The sequence below is a fragment of the Hirundo rustica genome, chromosome 1 (genome assembly GCF_015227805.2).
Source record: "Hirundo rustica isolate bHirRus1 chromosome 1, bHirRus1.pri.v3, whole genome shotgun sequence".
Lineage (NCBI taxonomy): Eukaryota > Metazoa > Chordata > Aves > Passeriformes > Hirundinidae > Hirundo > Hirundo rustica.
The window spans coordinates 37,019,351-37,046,388 of NC_053450.1; the positions used below are offsets into that span (position 1 = coordinate 37,019,351).

At 37.7% G+C, this 27,038-nt stretch overlaps 1 protein-coding gene across 9 annotated transcripts in view; it reads left to right on the forward strand.

Moving 5' to 3' along the window:
* Positions 1–6,645: 6,645 nt before the first annotated feature.
* Positions 6,646–27,038, forward strand: part of ASPH (aspartate beta-hydroxylase) — a 118,623-nt gene continuing 98,230 nt past the window's right edge. For 3 of the 9 annotated variants that reach the window (XM_040066268.1, XM_040066278.1, XM_040066335.1), the window contains exons 1-4: positions 6,711–6,843; positions 22,911–23,060; positions 23,783–23,827; positions 25,095–25,163. In XM_040066268.1, the coding sequence (XP_039922202.1) occupies positions 6,783–6,843; positions 22,911–23,060; positions 23,783–23,827; positions 25,095–25,163 (325 nt within the window). In that variant the 5' untranslated portion in view covers positions 6,711–6,782. Of the gene's footprint in view, positions 6,844–19,703; positions 19,978–22,910; positions 23,061–23,782; positions 23,828–25,094; positions 25,164–27,038 lie in introns of those variants that run through there. The other 6 variants (XM_040066416.1, XM_040066286.1, XM_040066306.1 and 3 more) reach the window with 6 other exon arrangements.

The following is a 27,038-nucleotide window of genomic DNA, read 5'->3' on the forward strand; positions in this document are numbered from 1 at the left end:
TTGAGTGTGCCAAGAGTCTATGATTAAGTTATATTTTTTCACTGAAAAGTGAAATAGGCTTAGAGAGAAATTGAAATAGCTTGCTTCATGAAAACAGCAACCTTAAGCTTGTACAACGTGCTCACCTTGTACAACAAAGGACCAGGTGAGGGTCTAGAAATGCTAGCAATAACTGATATATCTAAGACTTTGTCTCTACACTAAGAAGTCCCATCTCTTGTGGGTTTTGAGGTATGTGGGTGTGCTTACCCTAGGCAGAAGTAGTTTCCAGAGGCTGGGAAAAACACTCATGGAGCTCATGCTACAGGTTATTCCCCCAGAATTACTTGCAAAAAAAAAGAACATGACAAAGTTCTAGCATTTGATCAGTTCTAGTTTACTGAAATGTGCAATTTTGAAGAGAGTACTATAATTTTTGATGCCTTGCCCCTTTACGACAGCCAGACTGACACCAGCTGTGAGGAAGCCCTAAGAAGTGGTCTGGACTGAAAAAGCTTCCTACAGGGCAAGCTCTATCACTTACAGCTCTTTTGAAAAGCAATACTAGCTATTGTTTACTTATTTTCTGCAGGTGCTTTCAGCTTTTAAATTCTTCTAAATACCGCTAAGTGAAGCCTCTCCATTTTTTTTCTGGAATGACGGAGTATGTAAAAGCCCCTCAAGGCCACAGAACTTTTCATATGCTAAATACACTTGAGTTTTATGTATTTATAACTGAAGATACAAAGTTCACTAGAGAGGACTCGGTTCTTTAATTTGCCAACAGGATGACTAATCAGCAAGTATGTGCTGGCCAAAGCATGGCAGCCATTCAGCTATGCACTAACCAGATAATACACACTATCTGAATCCATGGGGATGATCACAATTCTCTGGAAGATGGGAGATGAAGCAGAGGTGGGAGAGAGTTTAGGGAGACAAATGAAACAAATCTTCAGGAATTTAGGCACAGCATATCCCGCTGCTCCTTGGACAATTTGTTCTCTTTCCTAATATGGAAAATACACAAAATTATTTTTTTAGACAGTGTGAACTAACAAGACTAGTTCAGACACAGCATTTGGGGTAAGCAGCTACTGGTGATGGCTAATTTCATAAGAATAGTCTAGGTTGATTTTGGAAAGCTGCCAAGTCACTCACAGAAATGTACCATCCATCAGGACAACTTATTAAATCCATTGCTATTTCTGTTCATTTAGTCTTCAAGCTTAAGAATCCTAATTTATGGCCAATAGCTTTTGCTTTTTAAGAACCCAAAACTCTAGAGCTTCTGACTAGAAATTTATGTCATTCAGATAGCTCTTTTAATATCACTAATTTTGCTCCAGTGGTTTTACCAAATGCAATTGTAGGCTACAGACCTTTTTGATTGTTTCTTGCTTTTGCTAAACAATTCAGATGTCTTGAAAAGGGCAGGCAGTACATTGGCACGGAAGTACTGTCTTGTTCTTATTTTTCCTGCTAATTTCAGTGGCATGTATGATTGCATAGGCTGGGAATGGCTGACTAAGCCTCATTCTCTTGATGCCACACTAATGAGGATTGTAATTGAATCTAAGATAATCGAAATAATACTGATTCTGGTTTGATGTAGTCTTTATCTGTAGTGTAGTACTATTTGAGCTCCATCCATTGCTCTCCTTCTGGAAGGTATGACCTCCTTTATTGAGGAATAATAATACAAAGGTATTTAACCCTTCAAGGCTTATTTCTCATGGTCTTCCAAGAATACAGATTATAACTCTTACAGATGCACAAATAAATGTTGACTCTTCTATTCTGGGCATCTCATGCCATAGGAAACAAATCCACTCTTTACTGTATTGGTGCACAGGAACATGACAAAAAGCATCAATTAAATTATAAATATCCTCACAGTTTATGCAAAATCTAATAACCAGATGAAAAATCTGAGAAGTTTGCTTCATTCTCAGCTTTGATTACACTCACAGGGATCAATTTACCTGAATCAGACCTGGCAAAATCTGCAGTAAGACCTCCAAAATCCCAGCAATACTGTAACAAATCCCAGTCTACTAGGCCACACTACCAATCAAAAGGCCAAATGCTATTTGAGTTACTCCTCAGTGAGGTTGATCAAATCAACTGAGAGCAATGAGAACAAGCTTTTGACCTACATTTTACCTTAGCAATTTAAAACCAAACTTTACTTCAGCTTTAGCTATGTCTGAACCAGACGTGCTTTGCCTGCATCAAGTTCTTTGTGTCTTATATTCTGAATAATTACATCCTTCTGAATGCCTCTCAAACAACTGGACACCTTCTATTTGTCAGCAGCAGCAACTATTTAGATAATGTTCTAAGATAATATAAGAATGCACAGTTATAACAACAGGTGTCTACCACCATAGAAGCACTGTTAAAATAAATTTTAAAAAATAAATAAAATAAACATTTCCTCATTAAGAATAACCAACTCAACTACACCTTACTTTACTGCAGAATCAACTAGTTATAAGTGGACCACCAACACAGAAAATGCAGTTGTTTATGTTTGGAAAACTGAGACATTCTTCACCTTCTCTTCTCTCCCCCTCTTCTCAAAACATCCGATCTGTTTCTCCACAAGTGGTTAGTGAAATTTGGCTGATAAATGCAAATGTCTGGATGTTGATTCTTTGAACTGACTGTAACCAGAAAAATGACCAGCAGTTCAAGTGTCAACTTGATAATCCAGAAAACAAATAGTAAAACCTGTTCATCACCCTCTTTGCCCTATATTTACCCAAGGCACAGGGTTTTTAAACAGAGCCTGCTGGTGGGAACACCTTTTCCAACTGGCTAGCAAGGTGCATAGTCCACTCACCACGCACAAAAAACATATTATCTATGCAATAAAAACTTTAAATTCTAAATGCTTAAGGTGTCAGACAAAAATCTTATACTTTCTTGGACTTTTTAACATGTTAGTTTTAATGCCATCCTGAGAATTCTCTACCTCTTTTAAATGCAGTGTATTAAGACATAAAATATTTTTTTCTCTCTTGCTGGAGAATGGGCTTTTGCTTAACAATCAATTGAAATAAGAAATATATAATTGAATGTATGTCAGAATGATCAACATGAATAACAGGGACACCAACAGAATAAGAATAAACCCTTTAAGCTTTCAATTATTATACTTTTCCATACAAGAAATGTCACAGCCTGTTAGCTGTATGACAGATGCCTTCACAATAAAGTCATATAAAAAACTGTGAATGGAACTAAACTCAGAAAATTATGGCACTGATTTTGGCAGAGGTGAAAGGGGATTTAAAATGACTTATTCAGCCACGTTACAGGAAATGAAGAATATAGGGCTAATTTAATGGTTCCTTTAAGGAGATGTCACTAATTTTTTCATATTATTACTTTTCACTCAGCATACCATTTCACTGTTAAAGACAGGTCATATATTTGCAGTTCCCTTAGAAATTAGGAGATTAGACACTGAATTCTCTTCTTCTGTAATTGTTTCATTACTGCTTCTGCTTATCACCTTGAACATGATTCTCTCTGTCAAACAGCAGAGTCACGGTGCTTGAATGAATCAGGACAGTGAAACAGCTGTGACTGCACAAATGCAAAGGTATTTATGGAAACAAAATGCGCAGCAAAAACATGCATTTATTTTCCAAGCAGGAGTCATTAATTGGTGGCATTCTTTTAATGCAATGATTTATGATATGCAGTATAATTTAAATTTAGTATAGCTGTAGGCTCAACAAGGAGTCAATTAGGACCGTTTGGAGTGAGGGTAAATGTGATTCTTGCCAAGAGAAAGGTTTTTTTTATTTCCTCTTTCTAAAAGCCTGATACAAGCAGAAAGACTCCAACTGACTGCTGTGTGGTCTGTCTCATAGCCCTTGCCTTTATTTAGAACTCCTGTTTTTATTACTTCTGCTTTTTATGGCTTTAATTTCTTTTGCCTTTGCCTTACCAACCAATTGCTACATTCTTTTTCTGCCCTGCTTCTTTTCCTCCTACAAAGCTGATATTTATATTTTTGTGGTTTCCTGCACACCCTTACAATGTACCAAACATGTAGCTCTAAAACAAATAAGCAGATTAAAAAGTGGTGAGCCATTCTCATGCACAATGTTGGCTTTTCTCTTTGTCATCTTTCCCAAAAAATGACATTTTAAATATTAACTTCAATTTTCACTACATTTCAGACCAGAAGGCATTGTCATATCATTTGTAGCAACAGTCACCCTGGCAAATCTAAATCAAATTAGGTGTTACTTTCTCTAAAAGATCAAGCTGTCAAGGACAGCTATCAAGCTGTCCTAAGCTTCTTCAATGGTGAAACGTGGATCACATAGCCTGTGATGAATTGCACTCAGGTAATCCCGGTAGGAAAACCAGGCCTGCTGCTTTCTGCAAATTAGTCTGAACATCTGCATCAGCTAAAACCATATATTATAATCAGATTTAAATGTATGATCAGAGATATCAGGCAGAAATATAAGAAAAACACTATTTGATCAGTAGAAGACAATTGTCCCTCTTATTCTAATGTTGCTCTTCAGTTTACAGGTGCCTGTGGACTGGGAGGGAAAAGTCCTGATGCTATAGGAGATCAACAGAAACATCCAAATTACAAGATTGTGCAGAAGGATGGTGATCAGTATAAACATACAATACTGTATGAGCATTTGTACCCCTGTACAGTATATTCTAATCTTCCAAGGGAAACTTCTTGGGCAGAAGAGCATACAAGCGGGTACTGAATACACCAATTAATTAGAAAATGCTGGCAGCTGTCTGCCAAAATACACAGAAGTAAGGAATTTGATAGTCCGTTTAAAGTCAAAAAGTTTGTTCACAGTGAAAAAATAGCAATATCCTTCTAAGTGTGCCTGTCTGTCCAGTGGCTTCAATGTTCTCAGTATCTCTTTTCTTAGCAAACTGCCATTTCTAGTAGTATAGCTTCAGGAAACCATGTCCCACATTGGCCACAAACAGCTGTTGTCTCACACAATTGACAGTAATTGCTACTTGCAAGAATATAGTCACACATCCATTTTTTACTAATTATTGTATTTTCAGTAACTGATTATATTTTTTTTTTGTGCTTTTCTTAGGACAATTTATTCCTTGCATTGTACTTTCCAATTTGCTGAAATGTTAATAATTCATCCTGCTAGCTTTTCTGTGATAAATTCTATATAGTCATGAGTACACCTACTCCTCCCTAGCAGCTTTTAAACTTGTCCAGCAGCTTTAGTCTCGCCAAACAAAAGAGAAGCATCTCAAAAATATTATGTACTAACACATCATGTAAAAAGAAGACTCTGGTGGAGTGCCATAACCAAGATTCAGATACTCATCTGTACTAGATACCAATTAAATCACATGAGAGACACTAAGAAGTAGGCTTCAATATTTTTGATGTTCCTAAAACTAGTTGCTTTTACTTCTACTGTCTGAAGTGATATCAGTGTGTCCACACTGATATCCTGTTACTTGACTAAGCATTTAAGTGCAAATCCCCTCTAAAAATATTAGTTAATGCTCTCCAGTAAATTACTGTTTCTGGTTAGCTTCATGGCATTACTATCCAAAACAGTGCTGAGCTTTGATTTGAGAAAAGGCTTCCTTCTCCACACATCCACTTGCAAAGCTCTCAAATTTGCAAAATTGTTTGTTTTGACTCAAAACACTGTATTTATGGTCAGGACTCAAAGCTGCGGTTTGCTTTTTCTTTCAGACTTTTAGTGTCATGCCAAACTGGTATTTAACCCAATCTCAAACTGTATCATCAGTACCAAGAGGCATACGGAACTCCTACAAAAAGGTTTATTTTATCACAGCCAATTAAAGGTGTTTTTAAAGCCTCAGAAAGCCTTGTTGGGGAACTCATCATCTGGTGCAACAAACTTCAAACTCTGTTGATTGCAAAGGTGATCTCTGGAAGGTTTGACAAGTTGTTCCGTAGAATCTGTCACAGAATGGGTCAGGTTGGAAGGACCAGAGCGGGTCATATGGTCCAACCTCCTGCCCAAGCACGGACATCCCAGAGAACACGGCACAGGATTGTGTCTGGACGGTTCTGGAATATCTCCAGCGATGGAGACTCCAAAACCGCTCATCTATTCTAGTGCCCGGTCACCCACACAATAAAGAAGCTCTTACTCATGTTCAGGTGGAACTTTCTGTTCTGGCATCAGTTCCTGCCCATTCTGCCTCTTGTCCTATTATTTGGCACGATCGAAAAGAGCCAAGCTCCATCCTCTTAGACCGTTAGATATTTATACACATCAACGATGTTTGCCACAGCCTGGGCGTTTAACTGGATGCGGAGCGCATTTTAAAGCACAGGGAGGGACGCTTTAGGCGGAGTCTCCATGTAAACGCCACCCTCTCGCCCACGACGCTCCCGCTCCCCGACCACCCCTGCCTGCCCTCCCTCAGCGGCGGGGGCGTCCCCGCTCCCTGGCGGCGCGCGCGCGCCCCAACCCTCGCGAGAGGCCGCCGCTCGCGCCCACGTCTGCCACGTTCAAAAGGGCCGGCGGCGGCCGGGGAGCGCGGCGGGCGCGCGCAACCCGCGGGCCGCCGCCCCGCCCCCTCGCTGCGCCGCTGCCAATCGGAGGCGAGAGGCGCCACGCCTCCCTGGCGCGATTGGCTGGCGGTGGGGCGGGGGCGGGGCCGCGGGGCGCTCGGGGTCGCGCCGCCGGGGCCTCAGCGCGCTCCCGCCGCACGCAGGGCTCGGGTGGCGGTGGCGGCTCCCGACGCGCTCCCGCTCCGCCCACCTGCGCTGCCCGACGGGAGGTGCGATGGCTTCCCGCAAGAGCTCTAGAGCTGCCGGCGGCAGCCCCGGCCCCGGCTCCAAGAGAGGTGAGCGGCCCCGCAGCTGCGAGAGCGAGGCAGTAGCTCTGCGGGGAAGGGGCGGGGGCTCCAGCGGCGGCCGGAGCCGGGGGAAGGGAAGGGAAGGGGCCGATGCTGCCCCTCCCTGCGGTGCGGGACAGCCGCCAGCAAAGCGCTGGGATGCTGCGCCTTCTCCTCGCCTCTGCTCCTTCCCTCCTTCGGCCCCTCTGGTTCCTCCTGCGCTGCGGGAGCTGGGGAGGGGGGCGCAGGGATGGGCCGTGATGTGTCCCTCGCGTTTCCGTCGTTCCCTATCCGGGGAGTTCACGTGGAGGAGAAAGTTGTCGGGCCTGGGCGGCGGGGACGCCCCTTGAAAGATCCCTAGAAGGGATGAGATGAGCGCCGGGCAGACCTCAGCATCCGTAGGTATCCCCGAGACCTCTTCCTCCGAGAGGTGAGGTAGAACCGAGATGCCCCAGTCTCAAATCTTTCATATTCTCGTATCCAAATTTGGGTCTTGAATATGTCCTCAGACTGACCTGGTTGGGTCAAAATTATTACATCTGTTGTAAATGGAGCACCTAAGCTGATGGTTACTGTAACTATCGATGCAAGGAGGAAGAGTCTCAGAAAAATGCGAGCAGGAGGTTTTTTTGAGGCAGTGATCCCCCATCCCACCAATAAAGAACCCCCTGACAGATCTGACTGCTCACAGACCCCTGTGTGTGGACAGTTTATGTAGGGAAAGTTTTATGTGCATTGGCATTTCTCAGCACAGCAGTACGTGCCTGAAAGAGGAAAAAGTGTCTGTACTTCTGGAGTCACTATGCAGCCATGCACACTGTGCTGGAGAAAGGAGGGGTTTTTTACCACACACTGAGCGTTTACGTGTTGTGGCTTCTCTTGATTTGAGCTTGGTGTGCACAGAGCTCCAGTGATAAAATGTGGTGACGACAGAAAAATATCTGTTGTTCTTCTTTGAATATAGCAATAATAGCGAGAATGTTGTTCATTAAAGGCTGAACCTTATAGGATTAGTTTGCCTATCACATGATTAATTAAGAGGGAAAGATTTCAAATATACTTAAGCTTAAAAGAGTTTAGAGATAATACTGCAATGTTTGTAGAAGGTTTTTGTTTTTTTTTTTTTTTTTACTTTTAAGTCCTCTTTTCACGTGTTGACCTATGCTGTGCAGTCAATGTTAATTACCATTTTTGCTTGGACTGGACATGCTGTGATGATCACCCAGTATTAAGCATGCTGAATGCAGATTTTCAATTTAATATCTTAAAAACTTGCATGCCTGTTGTAATTTTGAGTACTGAATGTGGTAGTTAATATTTTAAATATCATCTTATGTGTTTGTCAACATCTGAAAAACAATCTATCAGTGAACTGAATCTCTGACTGAATAAAAAAGACATTCCATGGGTTTTTATTTGTAGCCTGAGTAAAATTTTCTCTCTTTATATTAAAAGATATCTTTGAGGGGATGAAGCAGTATGGGTAATGTGTTAGCAGTTAGGGTAATGTGTAAACCTCTTAAATTTGTCAGTATGCGACACTCCTAGTTGGAATCCCTTAGATAGCCATAGCAATTACAGCGTGAAGCTGATGCTGCTTTCATAGCTGCAGCTGCAGAAAGAGGTAAGGGATGGTAACTCCTGTGTGAATAAAGGAACAGCTGGAGGAGCAGAGCGCTCACAGCAGCCAGTAAGCTTTCCACAGTCAAGGGATGTGAGAATGAGAAGAGGAAATGAATTGGAGATGGCAAGTAATTGAGACTTGTGACGTATGAAAACCTCAAGTCTGAGGCAGTTTTTTCTTGATAGACGTATTCACTTTCACAGCAGCTCTTGAGAGAGGATGTGGCTTCTTGCCAAGGCCTTGCTCACAGCTCAAACCACTGAGGCTAACAGCTTATTTCAAAATCTGTGCACCCAAGACAATGCCAGCATCAATAATCTGCTTTCAGGTTTTTCTATCAGAAAATATTTACAGTAATCTACAAATAGATTAAGTCCAAAGTAGTTCTAACTGTAGTTTATATAGATGTTTTCAGGTACACTGTATTGTCAGAAGTGGAACTAAAAATCTTCTATGAATAGAACTCTAGCTTTTACTTTCAGAGGTCATATACTAGAAGCTGTCAAATCAGTCCTAATTAAAAAAATTAAATCTTTATTTTAGCTTTATAGTGCTATTTGTTCTTTGAAAATTACATTTACAGGATTGTATGACTATACCAATGATTTTATTTGGAGTACAGAAATGAAAACCAGGGAAAATTTTGACAGTTCGGCGATACTTAGAGAGGGAAACATGTTTGTTATTATCTTTACTGGAAAGTTTGTCTGCTTGTTACTAGCTTGCAGAATCCATTGTAAAGATGGGGCCTCTCAGAAGGATGAATATCAGTTTTAAAGACTAGATGAAATAATAGATACTTGCTGCATTGTTACTTGAAGCATCATTAGATGAGGGACTGTTTTGTTACAGAAACAAATGCATAATACCTGGTCATGAATCAACTCCTTCAAGTTTCATGAGATGTGAAGTAAGGAGATGTCTTGGGCATTGGCAGGTACCCGTGGAGAAGCCTTCCAGCAAGACTGAGGATCAGCAGCCTACCTAACTTTTCAGATATGGATGGCTGAAAAAATATGGATTACTTTGTAAACTATGCTTACCTGTAGGAGTCCAGATCATAAGACAACTCTCATTGTGCTGCTGTTTGAGTGTATTGTGTCTTACAGTTTGTAGGTGAGGACTTACTTAAACATAAGTTTTATTGAAGATAAGTTGTGCAATAATTGTTTCCTTTGCATCTTTACTGTTAAGTGGGAGAGTTCTCCATTAAGCTAGGCACCAGACAAACCACATATTTCCACTGCAAGGCTTCATCTGTATCTACAGACACCTGTGTTTTATATTAAAAAACTCATACTCCTATCTCAGTTCTGAGGCTGTGTTGCTTTCAGTCTCTATGATCTCTATAATAATGACTGAGAATCTTCTGACATCCCCTACTTCTCTGTCCAAGATCCCAGGAGATGGTAGTTTTGTCATTTTCCTGTTTTAACATATTGTTTCCTTACATGTGCAAATGTATTGCCATTTTTTTTCACTCATCATTTGGACCATCTAGTGCCCCTTGCTGTAATTCTTGGACTAATTTTTGGTGTTTCAACTTGCTTCAGATTTGTTTGGGGCTTTTTTTGGTATGTGTTCAAGGCAACCCAATGTACTTATCTAAATGTAATTTTGTGTTATCATTAGAACTTTTTTAGTTCACTGTATCACTTCTAGAAAGAAGTTGTGCCTGTTAATTTGCAAGAATTTCCACTTTTTATCTCATCTCTGTTGTAAAGACTACTTTAGAGTGTGCTTTTATCTGGCTGAGTATCTTCATTAGTTTTCTAGTTTACCCAAAGAACAGAAAAAAATTCATCAACTAAACAGGTCATATTTTGCTACTGAAGTTCTTTTGTTGGGAACACTGAACTTCACATCAATGCTTCCAGTGCTTAAAGTGGGATTGCCCATCCATTCTATGGTGTTTCTCAGCTACCCAGCTGTGCTATAGTATAACATCTCATTTTCTGACATTGTAGATTCTGCTAAAATAAGATGCTTTTATCTATCTAAGAACATCGTCTCTCTGATTTCTGACCTCAACTGCTGTCCAGTGTGCTTGTTTCTGCTCTTTACAGTCGTGAAGCATGTCATCTGATTTCTTGTATTACGGTCTATCCATTATTTGCTTCTTCATGTTAATTGAAATCGTTAGGATGAAGGTTGTTAAGGTGTTGGAGGTCATAAGTGAGATGTAAATTTGGGATGCTCTGTGGGGCTTCATAAATGTTTTGACTTGTCAAACTGTTTGCTGACCAAAAGTGACCGAAGTCCAAGCGTTTGCTGAACCGAAAAGAATTCTCCTGATTCAGTTAGGGTGCTGCTCTGTGCTTTGCTTTGGCTTTCTAAACTCAATGTCAGAAAGTTTTCTTGTAACATTATTGGTCTTCAGAAAAATACAGCAAAGTTTTATTACTATATTAGAGTTTCTGTACGTCTGTTGTGGACAAATTCGAGAAATACTGTGTGTCATCACTGGTGGAAACTTTGTATACTGTTTAAGAAATTCTGCAGTGATTTCTTTTTGAAGTTCAATACCACTTCCCTGTACCTGAATTATTGGCTGTGCAGGTGTAAGGTGAACCACACAGGGAACTAATAAGCAGTAAACTGATTTTTTTTTTTTTTTTAATTTCCCCCCTAGACTGGCTCAATGCATGGCTTTATGGAAGGTCATTTGGGGAGGAGGGAAGAGATGACAATGAGTGGATGGGCATTAGGGAAGGGTGAGGTTAAATCCAGAGTTTTTTGTTCGATCATGGAGTCATGGTGTGAACACTGAAAGGTGACTGGTTTAGTTGTATATGCTAATGTAATAGCTGGATATATAATGGCTTCAGTAAAGATAACAAAATTTACTAGCAGTGAAAGGCCTGTGTGTCAAGATTATTTCTAGTTACAGAGTGCATAAAGAGGTGACATTTCAATAATGCTGTCTCTTTAAACTGAAAACCCCTTGTCTGATCACCTGTATGAAAAGAAAGCGTTCATTTTCAGCTGGAATCACTTTGAAACATGTAATAAGAATTCCTGTGCTAATTTATGTTGAATTCTTCATTGTAGAGAACATGAGCAATGAAGTTCTGATTTGCCCCAAGCGGTTCTTTCCTGATGAAGATCACAATCTGGTAATCTGTGTGGTAGCCTGCAGCAATCTTTTTCCTAACTGCATCTGTGGGATAGCTCTTTGCATGGAAATGTTTTGAGCTATGCTTTGAAGTGGAACTCCTAACATTATGTGTCTTGAAACATGTTGGAAATTAAGTATGCAGGTAATTGTGCACTGAGTTTGAACGTACTGCAGTTTGTGTGGTTCAACTTTGTTAGAGCTTTAAAGGTTAAACCAGTTGTAGTTTTCTTCATGTGGAGTTGCACTCCTACTATGCATGTACTTAACCTGATGTAATGAATGCTACCAAGTTGTTTGTTTGAAGACTTTCTTTGCAAAACATCTAATGGTTAGGGGGAGTTGTAACTATTCAGTGGTTTTCTGGTTTTGCAGTTTTATTTCCTGAGGTTCTGTTTGTTAATTGACAGTTAATTACCAATGCAACATATCTCACCTTCTCATTCCTCAAGCTGGTGTTTTTTAAATTTCATAATTCCTAAAGGAAGTTCACATAGCAGTTTGTAACTGTAGTCCTGTTTCTTTCTATAATAGCCAGAGGACACATAGTGGCTAGAAGACACAGATATATCTTTTGAAGCCAGAAGATTCTGTAAACAGCAATTTCTCTGCAACTGAGATCTCCTAAAAACATACTTTAGTAATGTATGAGACACCTAAAACCTCTTTTGTGTTCGGTAAGAGTTGCAGGTGCATAGCACCCCCATGGACAAACACCTAATTAAATTGCCTTAGTATTGGACTTGAAACTCTGATAAGTTTTTGGCATTTTAATTATTTTAAAGTGTTCTTTCCATGAGTAGAAACTCATGTGAAAAGCAGAGTTGTAGGTGCTTGCATGGCAACTGTAGTTTTTTCTATCTGAACTCCCTCAAGGCATGAGAAAAATTTAAAGAACTAAACCAACGTAGTCTGTTTTCTTTATTTTGTGGCTTAATTAGGACTTGTTGCTAAAACAAATTGATGTGACCCACATTACAGGATAGGAAAATGGAACAAGGAAAAAATACCCTTAAATTAATGCCAGCATGTTATGTATGGAGATGAGGATTTTCAACCTTATGTAATAGAATCTTTTTTAAAGGTCACCACCAGCAAAATTTGCATGTTCTAGGCCCAAGTATTTCTTGTATTTCCTCTGCACATTTACCTTCCCTGAACTCTGCTCCGTCCTAAATACAACCAACTATTTAATTAACCTAGTAATTATGTAGGACTGTTGGCTACATTAAATCATTCAAATGCAAGATAGATAGATTGTATAATTTTAGATCTTATTTCCAAATGTTCTGTGGAGGAGAGCTGGTTAATCAAAATAGCAGCTATTAAAAATCTTTAAGTAATTTGTACAGGTAAAATCAGTATTTTGTCTACTCAGTGGTGTTACAGAGATATTGTTCCTATAGCAGGAGGCAAACTAAAATTTCTTTTTAAGCATGTGGTCTTAACCTTGAACCTCTTGGCTTGATGTTTGAGTCAAGTAAGTTTACAAGAGGCACGTTCTACATTGTTTTGGACTTTAATTCTATTTTGTGCTTTTTCACACATAAAAACAAAACTAGAGAAAATTGAGAGAAATGTTTGCAAAAAAAAAAGTACTTTCCTGTACAAATCTATTTAGATTGGGTAAATAACAAAATTTTTTTGTTCTGTCTTTATAGGACTTTTTTTTTTTTTTTTCCCCTTCTATTGCTAATTGTCTAAGCCTATTATTGTACTATCTTTAATTTTGTGGAGAAAAGGTTTTAAAAAACAAAGTAATTCAAAGTAATCCAAAATATTCAGATAGTGACAGGTGCATTAAGTATTGATTTAAATACATTCCTGTTGACAGTATTCATTATAAAACTCAAGTTGTAAGCAATGTCTTTTTTAGTCATTTAAGCTGTGCGCATATCTGTGTGTATTTCTTCCTTGTAATAAATCCTGTTTGAGGATGACTACCCAAAAAACAGTCATCCAAATAATCAAAAACTAAAATAAAAAGCTAAAACACTGCTTGGACAAAATTTGATTAGGTTTTGGAAGTGATCATTTTTCTCTCACATTTAGAAAAGAAGCGAGTGCAGATTCGGGATTTCCTCTTATGAAAGTACATCTCTGTCTTCTTTTCTCCTTCTCTGACTTGAGCAGTTATGCTTAGATAAACAAGACTTGGGAAGAAGCTGTTAACAGCAGCAGCTCTTATAGGGCAAACAGCTGGTTTCTCCAAACCTCGCTGAGAAGTGTGGAGCCAACACTGCAAGTAGAGTCCACTGCTGTGCTGTATTTAGATCAAGCGCTTTTGACAAGTCTCTTGAAACTGTGCAACCTCCTAGGACAGAATTTCTCACTAAATTGCTCCTTTTCTTTCATTTATGACTGTTTTTCTTACAGAAACAAATCCTTAGGGTTTTAAGAAAACCCCAAACAACCAACAACCCTGAAGCTAGTCATTATTGTGATGGGTTTTATGAGTAGATTTCTTGGGAATACATTTTTCTTATTTTTGTTGTGTATGCCTTAAAAGAATCATGTAAATGGAAAGCAAAAGGATTTGTTTATAGTCAGAAAAAATGTAACTACTGAAGAATAATTAGTAAATGTAAAAAACCCCACCCTGAGCTTGATGCTTAACTTCAGTTAGCCAGATGGTAATCTTGCTCTTTTTTTGGAATTCTTTTTTCCCCTTAAGAATAAATAATTCTGACTTAGTAACACATCACCTTAGCTTGAAACCAAAAAGCTCTTCTAAATATTGAAGAGTAAAATATCTGACTCTCTGTGAGTCAGAAAGCTATTTCTAGGCTTGAAATATAGCAGCTTATATTCAGAAATTGAGTAATAGACCATCTCTTTATAAACTGAATATAAAACAGCTAAAAACCTATATGGCAACTGGAGTTTTTCAGTTTCTTGTACCTGAAGTGTATTTTCAAATAATAGGATTTCAGTCTTGAGGGACTAAAATGTCTTTGTTCGTATGCCTTTGGGTATACTTAAAAATGTCTTTTAGACCTATGAAGAAATTTGGTGTTCCCTAGAGAAGAACTGAGTCTGATCTTTCACATCCTGACTAAGTGCAGAATTTGAGATATTTCAATGGAATCAATCTCTTGAAGGGAGGATCTTCCTTTCACTAGGGAAGTTCAGTAGGATGCTTATGATCCTAGAGATTTATTATATATTTTGTGATGCATCCCTTTTTTTTTTTTTTTTTTGGTCATTTATTTGTTTCTTCCCCTCTAGTTGGCCATTCTCAGTATTTTCACAATCAGACTGCTTTGTTGTCTAATCCTGAATTTATGACTTTTCTCTTGCCTTCAGTATTTGTTTTTTGATTGTTTAGATTGTATATTTTATTGAATATTTTACTGTGAGGAAATCTTGTAGGGAGAATTAATGACATAAAGGTTTATATTTGGATTGATTATATATGAAATAAGGAAAAGTTCCTCAAATACTAAAGGGAAAATCTGTTAAGTGTCAGCAGGAGAGCCAAAATTGCATTTCAGTTAGTTAATTTTCATTTTAAATTTACTTTCTGGCCTTTGTATTTTCTTTGAAGTTAGTGCTTTTTCTGTTCCATCAGTTTCCCCATTCCTAATCAGTAAGTTTCTGATACAGATTATTAAACTCATTCCGCAGCCTGCAGAGGTATCTTTATAACCATATAGTCTAGATTGTACGAAGTTCAGATCAGAGATCTACTTTTTAATGAGAAAATAATAATTTAAAAAAACTATTTTCCCCCCTCCTAATTTCCCTTAAGGTTGTAGTGCTGAAGAAAATTTCTTAGAAACTGAAAGGAAGGATCAATTTTATATTGCAAAGATTTTTTTTATTGAATTTACTGAAAGTAAACGTTTACCTTAAACTTTAGGTCTTACCTCTAAAGACCCTGCTGCCATGATTGTAAAACAAACAACAATTTCTGAGTATGGATATTAGGGAATATTTAAGGTTGGAATAATTCATAAACAATATCATAAGTATTTTAGTAAAAATATCTGTTCCATCTGTAAAGTAAACACAGAGAAAATAGTAACCCTATCTCCCTTTACAAAATAAAATAGAGATTGTACAAGCACAGATTTGTCCATTGAAGGTGTATTATTCTACCCTTGATGTAGCATAACACTGAGTAAAAATAGAAGATGAAAACAATTTTGATTTCAGGATAGTGCTTGGAATCATTATGATGTAGGGACTTCTTAGAGTGCAACAGTTCAATATGTGCTTATTGAGTCAATTTTAAAATACATGTTACAAAAAGTGTGTGTGTGTATATGTTTTTCAAGCAGAGACCTTTCAGTTCTGCACTTTTTCTGGGTTAAGTGAAGGTGGCCCGTCCACCTAGGTCGAAATCAGTGATTTTGTCCTAGTTTGGAGATGGAATTGGGTGTTGACATGCTCACGCCATGTTGCCGCGTGGTGCACAGAAGTGAGAAGCACACCAAGAGTCCAGCTTGCCTTCAGACTTGGGTGTAACCGGATGCACTACCAGTGACGTGGCCCTGGACGGCATGAATGCGAGGACCCTTCAAAACAGCCCGCTCTGCCGTCAAGTGCACAGTGGGGTTTGGTACAGGGTGACGAATTGCAACGCTCAGACGCCCCTGGGTTGTGACTAGCGCCGAGTCTGAGTGACAGTACGCAGCAACGGGTCCAGACATTCCCCACATAGTCGAAACAAACGACCTACAGGCCTGGGCCTGCAGTCCCAGGTCACAAGCCCTATTGGACAGTTGCCTGAGTTAATGTATGTTTCCCTCCAAACACAGAGGCCAACACAGGCTGGCCCTTGGCTAATCCAAACCAGCACACCTTGTTCAAAGTGGGGGTCCCAAGAGGCATGGCAGCACTACCCCCAAGTGCTGCCTGCTTTACCCAGCCTGGCCACCCCCTGGGTCAGGACCTGGTGACTTGTGCCATCAGGCTGGGGACCCCTGGCTAGAGAATCGTGCATGTGCACAAGCTTTTGTCACCAGGGTACTACTGTGTGGTTGGTTAGACCACTTGATAGGGCGTCAGTTCCAGTTCCAACTGTTGCCTATGTGTTTGTCCCGTGGACAACGCCTTTGGGGAGAGTGCCATCTCTACCATCAATTTTGTTTCGCCATGTTGTGAAGCTGCTCTTTGGGTGGCAAGTCCAAAAGCAGGGAGGGGTACCATGTACTTCCTCACTCACACTGGGGCTGAAGTCAGCTTAGTTACCCTTTGCGGGTATCCAGCGGGACCACTGAGAGATGTGACTTCAGCAGCTAAGCCCAGTTAGTAACGAGACAATCAAAAGCTCCATTAAGAGAGTCATAGTTACATGGCCTGTCTCAGTAGAGAGAGAGTTAAAAAAAAAAAAAAAAAAAATCTTGTATTTTAATAGAAAGGGGAAAATCAACAGAAAGGCTCTGAATTTCCTTGAGACACTTCAGTCAATATACTTGTTACTGACCCAGCCAAAAAAACCCCTCTCTGTAAAATCAGTTTAAAATAATTACATGCAGATCTATTACTGGAAGGGACTTGCAACAGTTGCTTTATCATTAGTCATATTGGACAAGATCATTTGGCAAAAATTTCAAGCAGTAGTAGGCCGTGCTCATAAAATAGAGGTTGTTTTCTGTCTTTGCACTGCTACTAGTTCTGCTCTATTGGTGATAAGATAGTTCTTTTGTACCTTATTATAGCTTTTTAATTCTCTCCTGTATCTGCTTTTTATCACACTGGATTTTGTTCTTAAAAGAACTTGATCTAAATTCTCCCTTTAATCTAGCTGATTGATACTTTTTACTTCTGAAATGTGATTTTTAGTTGTTTCTTAGAGGTTAGTGTTTTATTGCTTTTTCTTTTAGTGTTTATTTTTAATTTCTAGTAATTGCTTCCTTTTGTGCATCCTTATCTTCAAGTGATAAGTCATAATTTCTTCCATGTAACTTCCTAATCACCTTTCTGGGAAATAATTATAAATGTTACAAAAACTTATCTTGATGATTTGAAGCCTGACATTTTGTGTTCATAATTGACTATTTTTGTCCTTTAAATTTCTTTGCAAACACTTTGGTAGTGACGTAGAGGTGTAACTAATGTTGCTAGTCTTAATTGTCAATTATGCTTCTGTAAAATTAATTAAAATACATGGGCTGCATAGTTGTAGCACAACTAACTTGAAAATAGTCTCTAAATTTTAGAACGGTTATATAAATCAGGTGAGAATAATAACTTTGAGTGTTAGGGAAGCAATTTAATTGCTTCGAAAAAAAGCAGCAGTCACAGCATTTGAACACAGTAGAAATGAAACACTGTAAGAAGTCTGCACTGTTGACTTTGCTATCCCAATGTCAAATTGCATTGTAAGTAGATGTGTATTCAAATTAACCTGTGTCTTTCAAAAAACTAACCAAAGTTATATCATGTGATATTTTGAGCTAACCTTGATCCGCCTTTCTCTTGGTCCTTTTGAATAGTTTGAAGAGTTTCCCCATTTTAGCTGTAGCCTCCCCATTCAGGTAGGAAGATGTTAGTCATTTTTGCAATCAATTAATTTTTAAAGAGCACAAGATTAAAGCTCTGGGTACTTGGCTAGAGGTCAGCATATATGTATTAGTTCAGATTTGGAGTGTACATTTGAAATTAATTTCTTGATTCTCTCAGCTCTCTTTCCTTGTAAGCCTTGTGTTGTTGTCCCTGAATGGAATACGCTCACTTAGGTCTGAGTGAAAGATGCAAAAAGGTGTGCTGAAATCACTATTGGCATTCAGCCAGGTAAGGTTTAGTTCAGAGCAATTTCCCCCAGAATATAAGTTAATGGGTGGGAAGGTTCTCAGCATCAGTTACATGCTTTATAAATACACTTATGGTAAGATCTGGTGTCTGCAAATGCAGGTGCAGCTGAAGTGAATTTGCTATTTGCCTAATCTGATGCCTGTCAAAACACTGTGTGGTTTATGTACAATAAAATTCATTGCATGTGAAATTATTTTGTTTTGTTTTGATTTCTCCACGTTCGGTTTCACTCTCTGTAAATTTCCCTGTTTTGCTCTTAATTGTTCATATGTAAGTTATGTTACTGAAATGTACTAGTCAGGAGATCTTTCTTAAAGCATCTGTCCCATTTAATGTTTTCGAGTGGCTTTAAAGATAGTTAAAAGATAGACTAGTTTTAGAATCAACTGCCTGTAATTTCTTTTCATCCATATGAAAAGTCTTAAGCTCTAGTGCTGTTTCTCAATTTTTCTCTCTTGAACTCTTGGGAATTGCATTTGGTAATTAGTTGCTGGATGTTAAAATCACAGGAGATATGCGTTGGTTTTCAAAGTAGCTGTAACATTCTTCTGTTTACTCCATCTACCTGGTAGCTGTGCTATTTAAAGAAGCATGGGGATAGCAGGGCAGAGTGGTAGATACTAAAGCTTTTTTTATGGTTGTAGTGAATGAGAATTTAGTTTTTCTGACTTCCACCTAAAAGGACTTGGCTTTTGTTTGATAAGCAATGGGAAAAGAATAGTTTGCTAAAATTGAAGATGTAAAAAAAAGTTGAAAAGTGTATTAGTGGGTTTTTGCTCTTTTTCTGGTCCTTAAGAAGAGGGTGTATTGGTGATTTAGTTTATATTAACTTTAAATTGTACAGGCAGTATGCGTTTTGTCAGAATTTAAGGGAGGGGTGAGTGAGATGAGTTAGTGTTAACCCTTTCTGGAAAGGGTCTGGCAGAAGTAAATACAATGTGTACAGTTCCGATATGAAAATTCTTTGGCAAGAATGCGTGAGGTTGGTTTCAAGTAATTCTTTTGGAAGACTCAAAACTACATTATAGAAAGTAGTTATCTCTTTTTTCTTAAAGTAGTTAGCACATTTCAAATGAGCAGTCTCTGCAGGACACTCAGAGCCTGGTAAGGGAGTGCCAGCATGGAGAAAGTTTGTTGGATGAGGGCCAACGTAACAAATGCAAGCAGGCAAGCTTTGTGTCCAGACTTGTGTTTCAGCTTATGTAAATGGATTTAATGTCCTTAGAGATCAGGCACTGTGGCATAAATTGCAGCAAAAGTACTACAGTACGACGTGCTTGGTTTCATTCGCTGTTGTTTTTGATGTTGGAGGATTAAGGGGAGGGGCAAGGATCAACTACCCAGGATGCTCTGTTTGGAGGAGTAAGTGAATTTCATTGTCGTCAGAACTAGATTGCCATATGAGTTCTGAAATGCGTTTGGCTCCTGAGGATAACTGCTCTAAAAATAGATTTGGAGGAGAGGTTTCTCTTGGGTCCAGTTTCAGGTTCCAGCTGAGCTGGCTTTAGGAAACTTGTTTGCTCCTGTTGCAAACAGGAGGATAACAGTAAGGATATTTCTTATTCTGCCTTCAGCATTAATTTTTGGAAATACTGACACGCTCTGTGGAAATCGAGCGCTAATGTTATGGCTGACGACACAGGTATAATCCTAACCTTTCTTTTTGTGTGCAAATGGAAAATGTGTACTCGCAAATACCAGTTATGTCTGATTTTATAATCAGCAAAATAACTGGCTTACTGTTGTATGTTTTCTTGGCAGTTTGCTGTCTAATCTGTGTTACAGGCTGTCTCTGTTCTCTTTGATTATGTGTTCTCTGGGCTAGAGGTATTCCATGAGTTTATGGCCGGTGGTTAATTGCAAATAATTTTTTTGCCTAATAGAGCCTACATTAACATAGGAGATATTGTTTGTCTTCAAATATCTGACTTCAGAGTTATTTGTAGAGTATGTAAAATTGCTACATGTCTTGAAGGTAAGCTAAAGTAAAAAAGTTTTTATACATTTTTAGCTAGATGTGACTTAGTGGTGGGTAGGTGAGGTATAGCATTTTACAGATTTACTGTTGAGCAGTAGACTTTCTGATGTCTGCATAAAGACATCTGGTGGTGTAAGCACAGGCTTACCAGATATGGCAAGTGACCTACTTCTGACATGGCTGGCAGCATGTGCAGGGAAAGGGCTTGAGTTGAGAATTAACTGTTTGGAATGAGCTCTGAGCCAGCTTCAGTCCTCACAGTGTTTTGTTCTGACTCTGCATGTAGCATTACTTGTGCAAATCGTAGGTAAATTTTGTGTTACATAACCTCCATTTATATAAAAGTGTTGCGTGATCAAGCTGCTGTGCTTGAGTTGTTGTTCAAGAGTTTTGTAGATAATTTTGCTATAAAGGTAGAAAGCCACAGCATAAAAATATGTCTTTGTGATTACTGTGAGCTACATTCTTATAGCAGAATCTATTTTTTGAGGAATTTGCATGAAACAGTTTTTATACTGGAAAAAATGTGAATTGTTCTGCTTGATTACTTAAATAAGTTGTATTTTCTTTCATTTTCCTGTTTTTGTGATAAGTAAAGCTTCTTTCTTCAGAGGCACATAGCAGTAAATGGTAGAAAACAGTAAGGCAAATGAGTGTGAAATGCAGTAAGATCCTCTTTCCTGTTTGCTCTAGGACTAAGTTGCAATCTGGAATAAATTTAACTATTTTAAACCTAAGGGTTTCATTATATACAATTATATATTATATATGTATATACTTCATATATACATATAGAAGTATATACAAAGCTTTCATTGACTTCCTTGCTACACAGATATAGTGAAGCCCTGCTGTTACCTACAATAATTGTTTATTTCTCAATATTAACATTACCAGTGCAAGGGTACTATAAGTAATTTTCATATTGCTGAGCATATTTCTGAATGCAGACTCTGCTTGTCTGTCCCTCAATTTTCAGGTTACCCATACATTTCCCACAAGAGAATATACATATACACAATGAGCTGTGTATATGGACCTTGCACATATGTAGAGGACTGTGCAGTAGCAAATGATATATGCCTGATGTGAGGCTAAGTTGCCGCAGTTTCTCTCTGAATGTTGTTGGGCATTTGTGTTTAATGTAGAGAAGAAACTAAGTAGTTGGTCTTTGATCTTTGAAGGGAGTAGTATTAATAAAAGAATTATTTTTTTCAGTAAAATGCTGAGCTGCGTAAGAGTTGATGTGGGTCAGTGGTTTTCATATTGGTCTGAACTTGGTATAAAGCACAATGAATGTGATAAAAGACTATTTTATTACAGCTGTAAACCTGCTGGCAAACAGGGTCAGAGAGTACTTATATATAGTTCCTGTTAGAAAAATAAGTCAGTCGCCCATCTCTCATTACTTATCTTTCAGATATACCATTTTATTGTAAAAAACAGCTGTGTTGATATTTAGCTTCTGAGAGTATTTTTTGTCTTTTTCTATGCTCAGTGTTGATAAATACATCAAACATTACTTTCAATTAGTATAAAGATAACTCCTTTCCTTATATCATCACAGCAATCATGACAAAGTTTCTTGCAACATTCTTTAAATCATGGAAGAAGTAGTTTTGCTTGAATAACTGGGCCTGCATGTGGCTGAGCAGGCAAAAGTTGGTTTTTAGAATGGAGTGAAGTGGAATAGACTAATATACACTCACATCCCTCTTTTACTAAAACAATCCTAAAAAAACAGACCAAGCAATTTTTGTCTTGTCTAGTGACAGCGCCCATTTGCTACACATATGCTGGGTCAAGGTCTTTCACAGTCATTTGTTTACAACTGCATGCAATTTTTTGTATATATTTAGTTTCCATACAAGTTTCCATACGTGCAGTTATAAATGAAACCATGATTTTTGTTATGTCTCTGTGTTGTCCTTTTACTTTTATGTTCCATAGTACTGAAATTCTAGAGTTTAGCATGGAGTGAATCTCTGCTTAATTCGATGCGTCAGGGAAGATGGTTTTAGTTGGTAAAGTGTTTCGAATTTGAAGTCTTACCCTTAACATATTTCAAGTTTTAGTTTTCTTAGACTGTTTGCATTGTCACGTTGGTTCTGTGAGCTATTTTGACTAGTTTTGAAAGTCGTTTTAGGAGAAGTGCTTCTCTTGCGAAGCTTTTCTGCTGGCCATACTGGCCTCTGGTGGCAGTCTGGGAACTGCGGGGGAACAAATGCAAAGCATCTCAAAAATGTGAAGCTCTGTGTAAATACACATCAAAGTGGAGCAAGGCAGAATTTTCAGCTAACTTGTAAGACAAATTAAATGGGAGCTTTTGGGTGCTTGGTTGGTTATGAGGCTTTTGCTTAGATAATCATCAAGCTTCTCACAGTAATTCACAGTGGAATGGAAAACAAGTAAAGGTGGTGAAGTTTAAAAAAAGGCAACCAACCAAAAAACTCCACAACAGCAAAACCTGGAAAAAAATTGTTGCTCAAATGTCTTATATTCAGTGTAACCATAACCATCTAGTTTTATAATTGTATTCTCAGTAATAATTTTCTAACTCTTACATCCGTTTTTTTCTTCTTGTTTTATTTTAACAGAGACTAAGCATGGAGGAAGCAAGAATGGAAAGAAAGAAGGCCTCTCTGGAAGCTCATTTTTCACCTGGTTTATGGTAATTGCTTTGCTGGGAGTTTGGACATCAGTAGCAGTTGTCTGGTTTGAACTTGTAGATTATGAAGAAGTTCTAGGTAAGAATTCTAAATCTTAAGATTTTTCTAATAATGTTACGATATGCGTTAAATGAATGCTATTTTATGTTTTTAGATAGACAATTTGTCTACTGTAGTGTTTGCAAATTATCTACATAAGAATAGGCAGTATAGTTCAAAATATATATTTTAATGCTGAACACTATTATGATGTTAAAATGAGGTTCTCATTAAAGGGTATTAACATCCTGTAGGATGTCTTTATAACATGTATACATTAGTTCATTTGAGAGTTCAGCTAAATATGCAGTTTGAATTTAAGCTCTCAGAAACTCGCAGCAGTGGTTGAAAGTGGACAGCTAATGTTAGCTCTGCTCTGATGGACTGTGATGCCTATAGGGTCAGGACAACTGATCAGTCATCCTTCCTCGAGTGAGATGTTGAATAACTTCAGTTTTAAGCTTACAGCAGTGATAATTGTATATCAATATGACAGTTTTAAGACAGTACTGTTAATATAATATTTAAGGTTAAAAATGAGTATCTCAAATTTCAAGATGTATGCCCATAAGTACAGTTGATATTGTAGGACTCAACACGCACTTTTGCACCTGGCAGCTTTACAAAATTTGCAAATCTGTTGGTACATGCTTTTTTTTTTTTATCTGGACTGATTTTTTTCAGAAAACATCTTCTGGTTTGAAACTTAACTGGGTCTAGTGATGCAAATAATGTTTTTTGTATTTTTACCATGCATGCAGCCAAAGCAAAGGATTTCCGTTATAACTTGTCAGAGGTCCTACAAGGTAGGATATTAGAGAAATAAGCTTGCTTTACAGTCCCTTGGCTGAAAGTTTTGGTTTACTTTATTATGGTTTTAATTTTTTTTTTTTTAAGAATTACTCTTCTTCTGCAATGACATGAAGCTCTGCCATTTCTCATCTGTCTCATTCTTCATGGTTTTGAAGATGATGTATTTCTTATTTCTAGAGTTATATTTTTGTACCAGTCTGCTGTGTTTATCCATCAACAGATATGGCTCCTTTCTAATGGGTTGATTCAATGCAATGGTGATGAACATATTTTTCTGTTCTAGACCCAAATCTGATTTTTTTTCTTCCACAAAAATGTTTTCTAATTTTCTAAGTACCAAATTAAGAACTCTATTTCATTTATTTTGATAGCAAGAAAGTTCTACCTCCATTTAGGGAATGACGAGTGTAGTGAACTGTCAGACTATAAGGACACAAAGTTCTGCAAGCTCTGCAATGTTTGATCCTGTTGAAAGTTGTGAATGAATTTTATCAAACCTCTAATTAGATAACTCTCTACTTGTTTGGTCATCCCAGGAAACTTCAAAATCTGGATACCATGCTTCTATGCTGAAAATTCACTTTTAATAGGAACTGAGTTCTCCTTTTGCATATACTTTGTGCTGATAGAGTTGCAGTTTCGAAAATAGAAAGTGAGAAAACAGATTTGTTAGTCATATAAAAAGAAAGATGGACACCTTTTTTTGTCTGCATGGAAGATTATACAGTTGTTGATAAAATTTTGAATTTTCCTTTGTCTGGGAAGTAGGCTGCTTACTTTCTATTAACTTAGCGCTAAAAACTATGTACCTGTATACCTATCTCTTTTCTGAGAATTTAGAATTGCAGGAAGCATATAATCAGAAAAAAAAGGCAATTATTTTGCAAATTTTTGTTTTATCATTTTCCCTCAAACATGTTGAATGTTTCCCATGAATTTAAATTTTATTCTGAACAAAGCATGTCCATGTCAAGTACATAATTACAGACTTGCTTTAAATCTACAGGCTGCAAAATCAGTGCACATAAAAAAGACAAACTTGTGTCTGGTCTCAAGTGCAGGAAATACAGAAAGAAATTTGAAATATTTGTATTATTTCTGACAAAATTTTAAATGTGGCTGAGAATATTACAGCTAGATTGTTAAAAAACATATGCTAATAACCTAGCATTGACAGTCAACCATCTTACATTGAAAACTGTGCTGGACGCAAATGGCCAGATCCCTAATTGTCTTTTCCTTCTCTCTTTGCACTTTTAGGCAAGCTTGGGATATATGATGCTGATGGAGATGGAGATTTTGATGTGGAAGATGCTAAAGTATTGCTAGGCAAGTACAAATACAGGTGGAACAATCTATATAATTTAGTTGGCATGTTCATGTTTGGCTTTTTTATTTTTAAGTCGAAACAATATTTCTGGTTTGTTTGTCTTTTGGTTTTTTTTTCCTAGTTCGAAAACTTAAATTGATTTCATTGTGATGGGGGCTTTTTTCAGTGCAAGTTGTGGGATTGAATGTGTACCTCACAGCAATTTCTCTTCTTTTTCTTCTAATATAGCAATGTTAGTGGAAAGCGTTTAATTACTTACAGGATGATTTTGAAATTAGGTAGTTGATACTACTGTATTGAATGTTGAAAGATGGTTGTGGTTATCAATAAATTTATCAGATGCAGGAGTTAAGATGCTTCAAGAGTGAAAACATTATTTATGTTAACATGTTAAACCAGGTCCATTTTAAAATTACTTTAAATGTGCCTTTGTACTTCTTAGATGACTATTTGTGTACTGTATTTTTGTATTGTCTTTCCTCTATTCTGAATTCTCCACAAGTCTGTTCATTTTCTATGCCCTTCAGAAACAGTACATAACATGAAGTTTTCTTCTCTGGCGTTGGGTAAACCCCCGACGCTCTGGCATTGAAACACTGGGTTTAGGCTTCTGTTCCTTGTAATTTGTGAGAATGTCTTTCTGCTCACTGTGTATTTTCAGTGGGAAATTTCAATCTCTAGACATGCCTTATGGTGTTATTGTTTACTTGCATCTTTTAAAGCACTGCCTTCTTCACCTTCATTCTAGCATTGGATAGATACTTCTTGCATACCTGATGGTAGAAATTTGACTTAAGTTTACTTTTCTTTAGTTTTTCTTTAGTTGATTTGTTGAAATTTAAACCTCTGCTGAGCATGCAATCCTGTAAAATTAAACAAATGAACAAAGCAACGAACCCCCCCAGCATAGTAACTAACAGCTTGAGCAGAGGACAAAATGCAATGTATCCAATTAGTCAAAATCATCAGTAGTACATTAGGAGGTTATGGTTTGCTATTTCAAATTCATACTCCATAAAAATCAACCTATCATAATTTTATTTTTCCTACTTTTTTCTGGAGAAATAAGCCAAGTCTTTGGGATGATGTGTGTTCATTTGTTTAATCCCTTCATGGTTTATAGAAAACCCACGTAATCAACGGAATCAGTTTGCAGTGGTGTGAATGTGAGAGTCACTCAAGAATCTCCAGCACTCTGAATGGCTACAGAGCTACAGATTGGGTGTTAATTATAGGTGGTGACTAACATAATACTTGGTATAGTTATAATCCTAATTTTTCTCTGTCTATTATGTAGTGTCTAGAAACTGGATATCCTTTTCTTGATGGTCATATGCAGGCAGAAGCATTCTGCTGCTTTGTTCCGTCTCTGTTTTATGTGGCCTGATATAGCTGGGAGTTCTGCCAGTACATGAAAGTGTTTCTATTATAAGCTTGTCTTATCATGCATTTAGACCTTGTACTTCAAATGTGACCTTAAAAGGTCACAGATGAAAATTTATTTTTATTATTTTTGAAAAGTTGCATAGAAATAGGATTTAATGTCATTTAAATTTGAGAATAATTTTTGCAATATGAAAGAAATTATAAGTTTTTAAGTTTTGTGACACTGAGAAAATTATTAATATAAAAATATATTTTTTCTAATAACTAGCATATTATTTTATTAACTGAACTTCCCTGTAAGTTACTGTGCTTGCTTAGATTTAAAATGTAATACAAAATAAAAAGTGAGCACCACAATGCAGACTGATATTATTTCATTGATGCAGAAACTAGAAGATTGCATTCCCTCTTGGGGAAATTTGTCTTCCAGAATTAAGTCACTGTAGTAAAGGAAACTGAATAGTAAGCCGACTTTCTGGACATTGAGC